The 14,954-nt window shown below is 38.8% G+C and overlaps 1 protein-coding gene across 1 annotated transcript in view; it reads left to right on the plus strand.

Moving 5' to 3' along the window:
* scaf8 (SR-related CTD-associated factor 8) overlaps nucleotides 1-14,954 on the plus strand; it is a 28,003-nt gene continuing 13,049 nt past the window's right edge. Inside the window, exons 1-2 of the mRNA XM_083998313.1 lie at nucleotides 1-130; nucleotides 1,083-1,166. Of these exons, the coding sequence (XP_083854439.1) occupies nucleotides 101-130; nucleotides 1,083-1,166 (114 nt within the window). The 5' untranslated portion in view covers nucleotides 1-100. The remainder of the gene's footprint in view (nucleotides 131-1,082; nucleotides 1,167-14,954) is intronic.

The raw sequence follows: 14,954 nt of genomic DNA on the forward strand, positions 1-14,954 counted from the left end.
CCTCCATCTCACCAAACGTCGAGCATGCATGTCTGAACCGGTTACTGAGGAGATATCTCTGTAATTATTTACAGCCACCTGCAAGCCTGAAGACAACACCATGGAGGCCGTCAAAGCATTTAACAATGAGGTTTGTGTAAAAGCCTTGCAAAAATACTGAACACAGAGACGGCAGGAAACGTTGTTTAATTCATATTCACGGGTGCTAGTTAGCCAACGTTAGCATCCAGTAGCAGAAAAGGAAAGGGGGGGCAGTCTCTCGGACAAGGCCGCCGTCTGTTCACAACATTACAGCGATAACATTGATGCGCCATCTAGTTCATGTGAATTGTCCAGACTTTGGCAAAAGGGAATATAAATTGATTACACACCGCGTTGAGTTGGCAGCCCGTTTGTAAATATTTACCTCAGCTCGTTGCTAGCGAAGTGACGCTAACTAGCAAGCTAGCAAGTTAGCAAAACCGCCTCAGTTGCGTGATAAGTTGGTACGGAGGCTAACAAACACGGGCGTGGGGGAAATACTCTATCACACGGCCACTTCCCCCGTTATTACGCTTCTGTAGTTGAAGTTTGACTGGTGTAGGGATATCCTCCAGGTGCAGACTTTAACCGCATGTAAACTATGTGGGGAAAAACGTAGTAGCCTATTTAGGTTGCCAGGTTTATGACTAGCCACCGCAGCTAGTAGCGCAACCATCATTTGTCTGCATTGACACCAAAGTCTCTGTCCTTTGGAGCCGCCAGGGTCGGTGCTGCTGGCTTCACTGTCCACTCAGCCAAGAGTCAATGTGAATTAGATCCTACAGTTGGCAACAACTAATGGCTGTTTTGCTTAAATGGCCGTGTCGAGTCAATTTATCGTAGGCGTACTCCTCTACATCGTTTATTTAGGAACTTGGCGGCTCCCTGGCCACCAGCATAACCCACAATGAACGTGTTAGGGCGAACAAAGCTCTCAAACAAGAGGGGGTGATCGGGGGTACTGTTTGGTTATACAGTAGTCGAGTAAATGTGACTGTTGTGGGGGCGTTTTATTACACAGTGTGACAAAAGATCTCTCTCTCTCTCATTTCATTTTTCAGCTGTACTCATTGAATGAGTACAAGCCGCCCATCTCCAAGGCCAAGATGACTCAAATCACCAAGTCCGGGATCAAAGCTATAAAAGTAAGTATGTAGTCTTAAAGGAGGTGGAAGGTAATGGGGAATAAAGAAATGGTCATGAAAGGGATTTCCTCTTCAATTCTTATGTCAAAACAAAGATTAAAGGCATGTGTTATACACTGTTTTAAAAAATAGCAAGATGTGGATTAAATGGTGGTAATGGTATATTGCCATTTAATTGATGAATGATAAAGCCAGAAAATACTAGATTATTAACCCAAAGTAAATAATTGCTGTTTTGTCACCAGTGAATAGTAACTAAAATGATGCAAAAATGGAAACAAGGAGACTCTCAGATGTAGACTCTGGACTGATGTCAGTTATACAACACAGAAATCATCGTGCCGGTGGCTGTTTGCCTCTAATGTGCTTTTCACAAGTTGTCGATCATCTCCTTATCCCAGTTCGTGGATCCATAACTGAACTACATAAACTCAGATAAAGCCAACCACAGACTCTGTCTGATATGATCCGTCAATACATATGTACAGTTTTTTTTTAGGAATTTATTATTCAGGTCTTTGATAACAAATTCTTCAGGCTTCTAGAGGATTGTGAGGTGTGGGCATTTCATCTTTTGAGGACTATTTCCTCTCACAAATACCTGGGAAAATTATGTTATTTAAAAATAGTGCTAAAGCATCTGTAGTCATCAGATAACTCTTTGTAAAGCTTTGAAACTCAGGTCACACTAGCGAGTTGTTGGTAGGCTCAAAGGACTTTAAGGGAGCAAAAACATGTTGCATAATAGCCTACCTACTGTACCTTTTTGGCAATTCTTAATTTCTTTTTATGGGATATTCATGTAATGTACCATCAGCAGAGCCCATCATACAGGCACTGTATGAGTGACAAATATTGTTACTTACATGAGGATAGATGGCTGCTGCAAGACCAAAGGGACTACATAATAACTTTTTAGTATCTTAAAATAGTTAAACTGGAGCACCAGTCATTTTTGTTACTTACTGGAAAAGTATTTGCTAACACCAAACTTCATCCACGATTTTGATTTTGTAAGGATGTATTATCAGTTAATGACAAAGCTGAAAAATATACATGTACATTTTGCACCTTGAACAGGTTAACAGTTATATATATATATATATATATATATATATATATATATATATATATATATATATATATATATATATATATATATATATATATATATATATATATATATGTATATATATATGTATATATATATATATATATATGTATATATATATATATATATATGTATATATATATATATATATATATGTATATATATATATATATATATATATATATATATATATATATATATATATATGTATATACGTATATAATAGTGGTTAACCTTTTCACCTATTCGTTGTAGGAAAAGCGCAGAGGTTACTAATATAAACAATGGCTTTGTTCTAATAAAGTGTCCCAGTAAGCCAGGCCAGCATAAACAATACCGGGACCCTGACACACTCGGTTAAACAGATTTTCAGGGATCAGTCATTTCATTATGACATCTATTCTTTTCCTCCTGCGGTATGTCAAATCTCAGTGCTACTTTGAAATGTTTGAGCTAACTCATTTTTAAAATGTAGTTTGATAGCTCTGTTGATGAGCTGCTGTCCTGATTGGAAGCCATGCTAGAGACTCAGCTGACTGGTTGAGTTTGTGCCCATCGTTGTATACCTAAAATATACAAAGTATAAAAAATCTTTGAAGCTGTATGGGTATTAATATATGTAATTAATTTACACAGCTTAGGTCCTCTGTCAGTGTCTGTACTGAAACTATGCACTGCTGTGTGATGAACCATGTTTTGGCAGCACTTGGTGCCTATTACACAATCACTGAAGTCAGACTGGGGTTGGTGCTTAGCATGTAAACCAGAGTGAGTTGTGAGTCACTAAGCAGCCTGTGATTACTTATATTATAGAAGCATATTTTGATATGTTGTTGGGGTATTGATCAGGTTGATATGGTTTCAAGGAGCTTACAAATAACTGAAGTTTCTCAAACTTTCAGAGATGGAACAGTGAACACCCTTTAAAGTTTAAAATTTGAACTTGAGGGATGCTGTAGACATAGACACAGTGTATGGCTTGGACTTTCAAATCTTGCTAATAGTCTTATTGAAAATTGTTACATGATTGCAATAATTTGAGCAGACCACAATTATTTTGAATAATTTTAAAAATTGTTTCCATTCATCTGTATAAAAACAGCTTGATGAAACTGTAACAGAAATGTCATCTATTTCTGTTAGGCCTACTCTTTCCTCGTCGTTTTCCACCATGTCGTCTTTTATTGACACCATTATGTTGTGCCTCCTTCTCCTCCTCCTTCTTCTATGGTTTAATGACACATGAGTTGAGCGCCCCAAACTGTTAATTCTCAAGGAGCTTCATTTCTAACCACCGCATTTCGATGAGCATCTATTAACATTAGCATTATGTATTTAGTTGCAGAGCCTAAAGGCGAACAAATGTAGGTTTTATTTGTATGTTCAAATGTTTAAAGTCAATAAATTGTATTATTAAACAATGTTTAGGCTTGTATTATAATCATGACATAAAATGATCAGTAAAAGGCAATTAAATTGTTAATCGCAATTATTGTATGGCAATTAATCATCACCTAAAATGTCAGGATTGTGACAGCCCTAATACCTGCTATACTCTCTTACTGTAACTGTATAATATAACCTAATATAATACACTATAATATAATGTAATATAATATAATAAAAGGTAGTTTGCAGGCCTGTTTAAACAAGCCAGTGTCATGACATGTGCTTTTTAAACAGCACCATAACTACGGTGCTACAATGAAACTCAAAGTCTGTTCAAAACTGGTCTCTTAGGCCTTATTAGTTCTAGGGTTATAATTTTGTCTTGAGCCGCAATAAAATCTACCTGTGGAGAGGTCCCCCTTTTTCTTAGATGTACAGATTTGTCTCTGTACTGTGTCTTTAGTATTTATTATGCATTACACTAATGGCTGGTTTCCTTCATGATGGGCCCATAAGAAGCCACTAATAGGAATAGGCCGATCGCTGGCCAAGTCTCCATTTATATCTAAGGTTGTAGTTCACTTGAAGTACTGAACTGGTTACCTTTTACTGAGCTGCTGAACACCAAGAGTGAAGACATTGGACAAATTGTTATCATTCTTTGTAATCATTTTTGCATTACACATGAATTAGTGAAATGGCCTGACTACACAAAGCAAGGACACCAGCCCTTAACGATGAGTCTTCTGATAATGTATTACCTTGTTTGGTGTTGCTGTGCCTTATGCTGCCTGTGAATAACACCTGTTTCCCCTTCCCTCAGCAGCTCTCCCAGCTCCCCCAATGCACTGAATGTGAAGGAGGAGGATGGGGTGGAGAGAGTTACAGAGAGATAAGAGAATCCCTAACCAGCTTAGGTAGGAGTATGGGTTGTTTCACAAGGAAGATGGAAGACAACTAAAATTATTCAAAGTTATTTTGCTCCCACACACCCAGAAAAGCAGAGGCTTTCTCTGCAGCCACTGTGGGCTCCCTCACTGGTTGTCAAACGTTGGTCGATGTTGGTTTTAAGGTTTTGATGTTGTTTGAAGTTGAAATTTCTTGGTTTTGGTGTGATTATTGCAGTTATCTTTTGACATTTCTTGACAGCTAAATCGGAGCATTTATTGTTTGTGTTGTTCTGTACTTTATATTGGTTTGAGAAATCAGTAGTTGGAGTGGAGCTTAAAACCACAAGTTGTGAGGGATTAATGAATGTTGACCTTTGGGGATATGAATATCCATATTCTGATCTAACATTAATACTAAATGTACATTTCAGCAATTCAGCATTCATTCTCAACACAACAGACATCACATAGCCTATAGACTGTAGATTTCCAGACAATAATCAGAAAGCAGGTTAGGGTGGAGTGGTTCAGAATAGGTCTTGATGGGTGTCATTTTACGGTGTACTTCATGTTCCCCGTGACAATTAGTCGAAAGTAAGTCACCACAATCTTCATACGTCTCTCAGGGTTTTCTCTTTCACACTGCACTGTTTGGTGTGACAGAGCAGCTGTGATTCATGCCTTCTGTACATGCAGTCTGGCTTATTATTTCATGTTGGCACACAGTGCTATTCCCCGTTTCTTATACTGTACATAGGATCTTATTGGGTGGATTACCCAAGTAGATAAAGACTATTTTACACTCTAATACAAACTAACACATATTTGGTCATACATGTCAGACATGTGTTCTGTACAGTAACCAAGTAGGGACTAGAGTCTGTGCATCTCCCCAGGTAGCACTGGAGGCGTGTGAGGAGTTTAGAGGAGTTAACCTTGGTTAAGTTGGTTGCATGCACATTGGTGCCACCTGATTTTTTTTTTTGAGTTTCTGTGGCAGTAAATCCAAAATGCTTCCACACATTATGTCTTTGATGGTTTGGTGTCATAATTATCCAACTATCTTGATAACTTCCACCAATTTACATTAGGCTGAGAACAGCAGCAGAGTACTGTGCTGATAGGTGCAGTGCAGAGCATCACAGTGATGGAGCATTTGGCAAATGCTCTCCCCCACTGCAGTATAAGGCAGTCTGTTGCATTCATCTATGGGTAATTCTGAATTTGCTCAGTGGATTAGACAGAAATACAATTCTCCAATATTTGTGCACTGGTTTGACTTTCAAATACAGTGGAACAGCCCAATGTCAAATCTGAGTAGACTTAACAAATCTGTCAGAGTTAAGTTATGACAGTGAACTGCACTCTGCAGGCTGAGCTCAGCTCAGTTTGGCTTTGTCTACAGAGTTCTTCCCATTTTAACCTGATAGATTTGACAGATTCAGACATGTTTAATGACGTTTCACATTTTGGCTTAAAAAGATGATGATCAATGAAGCTTTACTATTGTTAATTATGCAGTTGGGATGGGTATCACCAAGATTTCAATGGTGCTGCTAGTTTCACCAATACTGCTTGTTGATCTGGTTGTTACTCAGTACTTCTTGTTATTTGTAAAAAAAAAAAAAAAAGAAAAATAACGAAAACAAATTAAGAATAAACCCTATTTTTTACTCGATTAACATTCTTCAGTAGCAAACTTCAACAGCACTGATTTAAAAAAATTACCACTATAGACTTTTGTAATGGGGGGGGGGGGGACCGAATATCTCATAATCCTTTCTTTTCAAATTGAATTTAAGAAAATGCTCTTAAAGCCCCAGTGTGTAAAATGGGGAGGAAACCGTGACATCCAGCGCTCAGATGCTAGATTGTAGCGTCGGCAAAGTCACGGTGGCCTCCAAGGACAAACATGTTACTGATAACAATAACTTTGAGCGATACTATGTTTTTTGGTTTTTTTTTTTACATACGTACTGGCTTCCACTCGTGCCTTCAGTCATATTTCGCAGGAAAAAGTTACGCAGGAGGACTTACAGTTTAGTGCAGTCCCGTGAAGGAAGATCAGACGACTAACATACATGGACATAGATCATAGATCACCTGTAGCAACGGCGCTGCTTAAAGACAAAAAAAAAAAACGGCGTTCTGCTCTCTCACCTGCAGCTCCACAAAGGAGTTGTCAGGGAGCTCTGCTGTTCCTCTTTCTTCAGCCTGGTGTTTGGCTGCACTTTGTCATTGGACAATCTAGCTGCTAATGCTGCTCAGCACCTTGTGCCCGGTGTGTTTTATAACGAAAAAAAACCCCATTGTCAATCGTCCTCTGATAGAGGATCGGGTTGCTGATTGGCACAAGCCAAGAGAGCATTTGAACCAAGTTTGTCCCCTTTCAGCTACCGTATTCAAAGATGGCGATGCAACATGGCAGCCTCGGTTGGGTGCCACCTATGTATTTGTAAACAACTCATTCTAAGCTACGAGAAAGCCTTCATTTGTATGCAATTGTGACTAGACTTCGGTAAATACGTATCTATGAAAGCAATATTTGATTTTTGCCAATAAGAAGCCAAATTAGTTACACACACTGTACCTTTGAATGCTAAGTTTTCATAACCTTTCACATAGATTAGTTCCCATATTTAGGCTCTCATGTGTTCAAGGTTGGTAGCATACAAAATGCACCTGGCGCAACAACTGATAAACTACAAGCTAGGTCAAAAACTGCATTTTATGTGTCTCAACCATTGTCGGTGAGTGCAGGGGTTGTGTATTTGCTGCACAAAACTGCCACACCTCTCACACACATAAGATCTCTTAGGCCCCGTCCAGACGAATCCGTTTTTTTCGAATCCGGATAAATACTTTATCGGATCGACCTCGCGTCCACACGGATACGGCGTTTTCAGGGGGTGAAAACGGTATTTTTTGAAAACGGGTCCCAGAGTGGGAAAATTTGAAAACGCCGCCCCAGCGTTTTCGTCTGGACGGCCAATACGGATTTTTTCAGAAACGATGATGTCATGCCCCCCGCCGCTCTACCTGTAACCTGAGACACACACACACACACCGCTGCAGCAGCTGCACACTGCAGTCTCGGCCGACTACCGTCAGGTCGCTCAGACGCTGCGGCTGAATCGCGCCTGTTTAATCATCACTGATCATCATATTTACTCTGACACGACTCCCTGTCAACATTTAATCCCATGTTTGAGTTTGAATACAGCGGGGGACTTCTTCTATTGAATTACAGCGGGGACTTCCCGTCTTCTTCAGCTGTTTTAAGTGTTTATGTGTGGCAGGCAGCGCTGCAGCGACACACACACGCCTGCAGTATGTAGGTACTACAGCGTTTTGGGTCGTTTTCAGCTGATCGTGTGGACGCAGATATTTTTGAAAACGATGCCGTGTTTACGGAGATTTTTTTCAAAACGATAAGATCGGATTCGGTGAAGCCACGCATTCGTCTGGACGGGGCCTTAGAGAAATTGAGTTTGTGAGATAAAACATGTGGGAGAACTTCAAGGACAGTTCCGGGCAAATTCAACTCAATTGTATTTTCCTATCATTTTAGGTCTAAAAGAAGGAATCTGAAGATTTTCAGTTTAATTGCTCCTGTTTTGCGGTAGTTGTCTTTCCCCGCACAGCCACTGCAGCGGACGGAAGTTCCGCTGCTTAGGCTGTTTACATCCCTTAAAGCCAAATTTTTTTTCCCACAGACAGCATCAGATGGCTACTCAAACATGCACCAAGAAGTTTATTTACTTCAAGCAAGCCAACATGTTTGTAAAACTAGATCTAATTCAAAGTCTCGCACAAGACCCAAGTTGAGGCTTCACGTTCAATCGGAAGCTCCTGTTTGTGTCATAAACACAGGAATATCAACTCTTGACTTGCTTGAAGTGAACAAACTTCTCGGTGCATGTTTGAGTAGCCATCTGACGCTGTCTGTGGAAAACAATTGTTTACTTCAAGCAAGTCAAGAGTTGATATTCCTGTGTTTCTGACACAAACGGGAGTTTCCAACTGCACATAAACACACCGAGCTTGTCAACTTGGGTCTCGCGCGAGACTCCGCAAGACTCCGCAAGACTCCGCAAGACTTTGAATTAGATCTAGTTTTACAAACATGTCGGCTTGCTAAGCAGTGGAACTTCCACCCGCTTCCATTGATCGCTGCCGTGGCGATGTGGGGACAGACACAACTACTGCAAAACAGGAGCAATTAAACTAAAAATCTTCAGATTCCTTATTTTAGACCTAAAATGTTAGGAAAATACAGCCCTGAGTTGAATTTGCCCGGAATTGTCCTTTAAATGGCAATAATACATCATAAATCTTTTTAAAAAATGTTATTCCTACAGTACATGAAACATAACATAATGTCTTGGTAAAGGTCTTAAAAATGTTGCAGAGGGACCAGTTTAGTGTCGGTACCTGTCCCTTTGCAACAGTGTTAACAGCCATTAGATGCTCTGTCCATTAGTAAGAGCTACTGAGAAGGATACTATGAACTACATATTGCTGACATTACTTCATATTCTGAGTTTGTCTGAATAATCCTTTTTTGAGTTATTTATACACTAAAATAAGTGCATTTAAAAATGCTAATTAAAAAAGACTGTTGACTCCCTACGTGCCATAAGTTGAGTTTTCCTGTCTCCTCAGAGTTGTGAGAGCACACTGACACAAATGCAGTGAAGAGAGAATATCTTCACAGATTCTGAGTCAGCTGCTAGCTGCTGTCCTTTGCATTTCATGTACAGAACAGTGCCTTTCAAGTGTTGGAAGTCTTTGTGTTTGACACTTTACTTGGTTACTGTGTTTCTTAGACTTCTGACAAAACTCCTTAACATAGCTGCCCATTTAGAGGAAGGTGTAGCTGTAGGGTTTCTGTTTTAACAGCACCGTGCTGGGCAGATGACAGGTCTGTTTACAGTGTGTGCTGTGAAAGACGAGCACAAAAAAAAATGTGTGTTAATTGGGGTGTTATGTTAACATCACAGCTGATAAGAGCTAAAGCTGATAAATATACTACTGCAGAGACATTTGACACACAATTTGAATGCCAGTTGTAAGTTTTTGGACCAGCCCAGAAGGGCATTCATTTTAGCACTGTGACTCAAAGAATGACACACAGTTGGACCAGTGTTGTTCCATCTGTAGTCACATTTGTCTTCTCCAGTAACTTGCCTATTTTACCAGAGTCTTCTCAATAATATACGTATTTGTATCCGTTTCTTTGCATGATGTGTCGGTAGTTGTTGTACTACCGACACATGTAGTTGGTATGTTATTGGTATTTTATGATAGTTAACTATTTTCTTGATTTTTATGCTGCAGAAAGGTTTGAAGTGAGACGGACCAAATTTATAAATGTGGATCTAAGGCAAGATGAGTGTTGCAACATCATAATAGCTAAAAAATAGTTCACTGTAAAATGAGGCATCATTATTCATTACACCCCACAAAGCTGCTGTTCCTTGTGTATGTTGTACAGAAATGCAGCAGAGGTACAATATAGCCGCCCCTGACCTACTTCTCAATATTATAACTTTAGTACCTCACTTGTGAACCACTACTCACAATGGTGTTATCAGCAATAGGGCTGTCAATCTTCCCCCCAAATCAAATTTGAATTTGTGTGTGTTTTTTGTTGTTGTTTTTTAAGCTCATTATACACCTATACCAGCTTATTATTACTTAAGTTTTACCAACTTAATATAAAAATTCAAGAAGGCAAATCGAAATATTATAAGTAGTGGTGCAACGGATCACAGTTGATCCGCAATCGGCACATAAGTGGTCCGCAGATCGATTGATAAAAAGAAAAAAAGGTGTGAGTGTAGTGTGTAGGCGCACCATTCCAGCCGAATAAACAGGCAATCTAAAAAACTCTGCTTGTAAATTTAAAGCTGCAGCTCTACGTCGCGCACAAAAACAACAGAATTGTTTGTTTTATCAACATGTTTACTACCCCGAATGTCGCGATGCACTACATTAATTTGCATCGTTGCGGAAGGCACACATTCAAACGTCAGTTTTCACCTTCGAATGTTCTCATTTTGAAAATAATTTGAATTCTGTTAGAATAGCGAAGTTTGATCTGACAGCCCTAATCAGCAATAATTTGTGATTGTCTTGACACCATTTGTTTTCAGCTAAAAGTTGTTGCAGTTTACAAGGTTAATTAGGAGACACCTGTTACAGTACAGGGCTCAACCTCATCTTCTCATATTGCACTTTGTGGGATGTATTAGAATACATTTTCAGTCAGTTTTTTTCAGCAGCTTGGTATTTTTGACACCAAAAGAACTAGCGCACACACAGACAAAAGAACTAGCGCACACACACAGACAAAAGAACTAGCACACACAGTGTTTCAGAGTATGGAAACTAATCTGGAATCACTTCCTCTCTTTGTCTAACCTGTCTTCTGATGGTCAAACAGAGTTGGTCAGTGAGTCAAGGATGATGCACCTTCTTAATTATTAATACTTGATAATTCACTCAATGTGTCCAGTTCTCAAACTCTGTAAATCATGCCCAAATTAGGTGACAATAAGATTATAACAAGTTGCCAGATGGTGGTCAGCAATGTCACACACTGAAAAAAGGCCAGACTTTCTTTTGTATAAAAAACTCAGATCAGTTTGTGGACTTCCCTTTAATCTGAATTGAAGTATGTTTGGCAACAGTTATTTCTTAGCCAACATCCTCAGTCTGTCCCGTCTGTAGGATGAGTTTAAGTTATAATAGTAGTAAAGGCTGAGGGGAGTAGTTATCTATATACTCTGTATGTTGATATGTAAAGGGATGTTTGCGCATAGTTAATCCATACCATGTAATTTATTTATCTTAATCTATTTATTTTGTTAGATGAGCAGCACATGAGTAATCAAAAAAGTCACTAAAAAATAGCATTTAGTATCTTATATTCTTTTTTTTTTTAAATCTCAGTGGGAGCATACCCCCACAGTCACAGACTAACTTTTAGAACAGGTGCCACCCAACCTTCCCAGTTGACCCCTTGACCTTCCTAGGGCGTGTGTTGCTTTTCTTCTGTGAAATTTTCTCACCTTTTTCACCCCTGATCAGTTTGCATGCCTGTAAATAGCAATCATTCTCAGTAATCCATAATAGAAACTCAAATTAGACTTTTCTAATAGAGGGAAAAAAGAAACATTGACTTCTATTCAGATCAACCTTTTAGCTTGTCCTAAAGGCACAGGTGAAACAAATGTCGTCAACATGACTCAGTCCCGTTAAGTTGCATCAGTGAACCAGCATGCACAATACAAGGATCCTGGAACTGGCTTATTTATATGGATTGTATTCATTTTTCTCTCATCTATTACACCTGTGCCTCTCCAGCTATGACAACTCAAAATGCCTGTTTTGACAAAGGTCTGTTGCCCCACACACTCCTGCCTTCAGGAGCAGTTTGAATGGTGTGGTGTGATTGAACTTGTCATTCAGGACAGGAAATGTTTCTTTGTATCGTTGTATCTATTCTGTCAGTGAAGTAATTCTGTAGAGAGAAAGGCATGCTGCCTGGCAGACAGTGAAGCACAATGACAGAGGTTGCTGACAGGAGGGGTGTGACCATTTACATAGTTAAATGTTTAACCAAAATTGGGATCTGTAACGTTAAGAAAAATTCACTAACCCAAAATTGTTTTTTACCATAAAAATTAAATTGATGTGCAGTTTAAACTTACCACTAACAGCTCTTGATCATCATAAAATTATAAATAGGCTTACTAACAACAATATTATAGGAGGAGAAATTAATCTTTCACACTGGTTCCCATGGACATAAAAGAGCTTTGCACATGATCATTTTCTACAGTTGTGAAAATGTGACAGAAAGGCCAGCAGCAGGCTAAGTCCTGTATGGCAATAGACTAAATCCATGACAATGTTGTGATATGCAAACTAGCTGATCACAGATGGTTATGCTGGATGGTTTTCCTCTTTATTCAAGTGTGTTTTGTCATTGATGGTGTTTTTTTTCTCTCATGAGTTTTTGTCTAGGCTATGGTATGCTGCTGTACTGTGTCTGTACGACTTCATTGTCCCTGAGAGTATATTCAGACTAACTGAAATAATTGCACATTTAGATAGATTAGATTAGATTAGATAGATAGATAAGCTTTATTGTCTGTTGCGATTGACAGAAATTCTTCTTTGACAGGCTTGTATAAAAAAACAAAACTTACAGTAAAATAAGCATAATACTTGATGGCTGCTGGCCAAACTTACTTGTGGAGATTACAGCTACAATCCTACCCATGCTACTTGTCACATTGGGTTTTTGCCATACAACCCAAGGTAAAATCCAGTCTGACTGTAAATCCCATCATAGTTACACCTCTGCTCAGCCAAGGGACTTATCAGCCTTGTGTGGGTGTGCTCTGACAAAATGAATGCAATCATGGTTTCTTAATTGTAATATCTGTCGTGTTCAACTTATTGGTATAGGTCGGTGTTATGGTTGTTGTTTTTTCCCCCATTAGGTTTAGGAATCAAGTGCTGTTAGTTGAGCTGTTGTTCACATTACAGTGGTTTAGCTCAAAATGTGATTCACCTTGACAAAGAAAAAGACATTCAGATGGGTATGAACTACCCCCTTGCCGTATTGCTTTTTGGTTGAATCTTATATCACAGCTCTTAAAGCCTGTTATCCTGTTGACCAGTGCAGCTTTAAAACATCCACCTCTTACTGTAGCTCATCTCAGTTTGACTCTTTGTGTGGTTACAAAGGATGTATTGACACATTACAACCATCAGACTGACCAACAAGTCGCCAACAAGTAGTGCTTTTTGTGGCTTTAAAAAATCACATAAATGATCCCAATCTTCAGATTAGGACGAGTTACACTTGTGTGGTTGAAGAGGAATGACACAAATGCCTGGCCTACCATTGACATTTGCGTTTCTTTTTTAAAAATAATTCCCATGTATTTTCCCTTGGCCTTAACAGACACTCAAAATTACCCAAACCCAAGTTCATCTGAGTTTACAGTGAATCTGTGGGATTTTCAGGGGGAAATGTTGGGTTTTTTTTTTTTTTTTTCATACTAGTTTGTCAAACATGTTTGATAATAAGAGGAAATGCTGAAGTTCAATCAGACTCTGCAGATGCTGCAACCGTTGCCTAGAGACAGGTCCACAGTGCAGCAACTAGTGAATGAGCATGTGTTTTTCTCTTTCATATGTAAGAACATCATGCCTGTTAGGGGAGAGCTTGTTGTGTAAAGGTGGGGAATCTTTCAACAAATAGATCTATGATTTAGATTAATGGTGCTGATTCTGTCTATGATAATTCTCAAGACAGAACAGGATAGAAATAGATTATTTTTCTAGCTTTTCTATAAATCAGCACAATATTTTGAACATTTTACCAAGTAAAATCTTCATAAAGACTGGCTCCTCACTTGATGTCTCATCAGCACTAACAGCTTTTTCATTCTCTTATCTACACAGTGACTCAGTGTGTTTAGATAACACATAAGTGATTGGCTAATTTAAGAAAATACTTCAACTCAAATCAGCTTTTTAAATGTCAAAATGCCACCTCTCAACAGTTCTTATAAATTAATTTTGGCATATACTGTCCAACATTTTGTGATATATTATTTATATTAACCAGAGATGTTGTCACCAGTCACCACCTCTTTGCCTTTCAGCACAGTTAATGCACCTTGCATTATACACCTCCTATTACTCATTTAGGCTGTTTGTGACCAAACAGTAACATAAGCTATCATCACAGCTGTTGACAGTGATCTGTTGTTAGTAGCTGGCAGCTGACTGGTTAATTAATAGGGCTTAAGTTGTTCCTCAATGAGAGAGAAACTCCATGAAGAGCATAAAGATCAGTCTTTTTCTGTGCTCATTCTGCACACCAACTCTGTTATTTCAAAATGTGCGACTGTACCAGTTTGGATTGGCCTTTTATATCACCTTTAGCCCCAGTAGACCGATTGTGTGATTTACTCTTTCTAATTGGGGCATTTGTTTTACTTCCATTATTGAGCCTCTGTGTTTCTTCCTCTAATCATGATCTTGGTTATAACATGTTAATTGACCCACTGGGAAACGCTGTTTAATTTACCTTAATCTGCCTGGTGTTAACATCTGCTTCGTTTGTGCCTATTTAAGTACTGTGTTGCTGAGGTTGTCATGGAGTTGGGCTCTTTATAGAAGGCACCTGTGATCTCAAGTTACCTGGTGCTGCTGACGCGTAATCTCATTAATATCTGGCTAACGGTGTTGTGAGTCAAATACATTTCTCATAGTTAATTTCCAATAACTATAAGCCGTAGTGGACTCTGGCTCATAACAATTTCCAGTCTTCAGTTATTTTCTAGGCTACATTTACATTTCTTGTAAATG

Source organism: Trachurus trachurus (assembly GCF_905171665.1).
Source record: "Trachurus trachurus genome assembly, chromosome: 22".
NCBI lineage: Eukaryota > Metazoa > Chordata > Actinopteri > Carangiformes > Carangidae > Trachurus > Trachurus trachurus.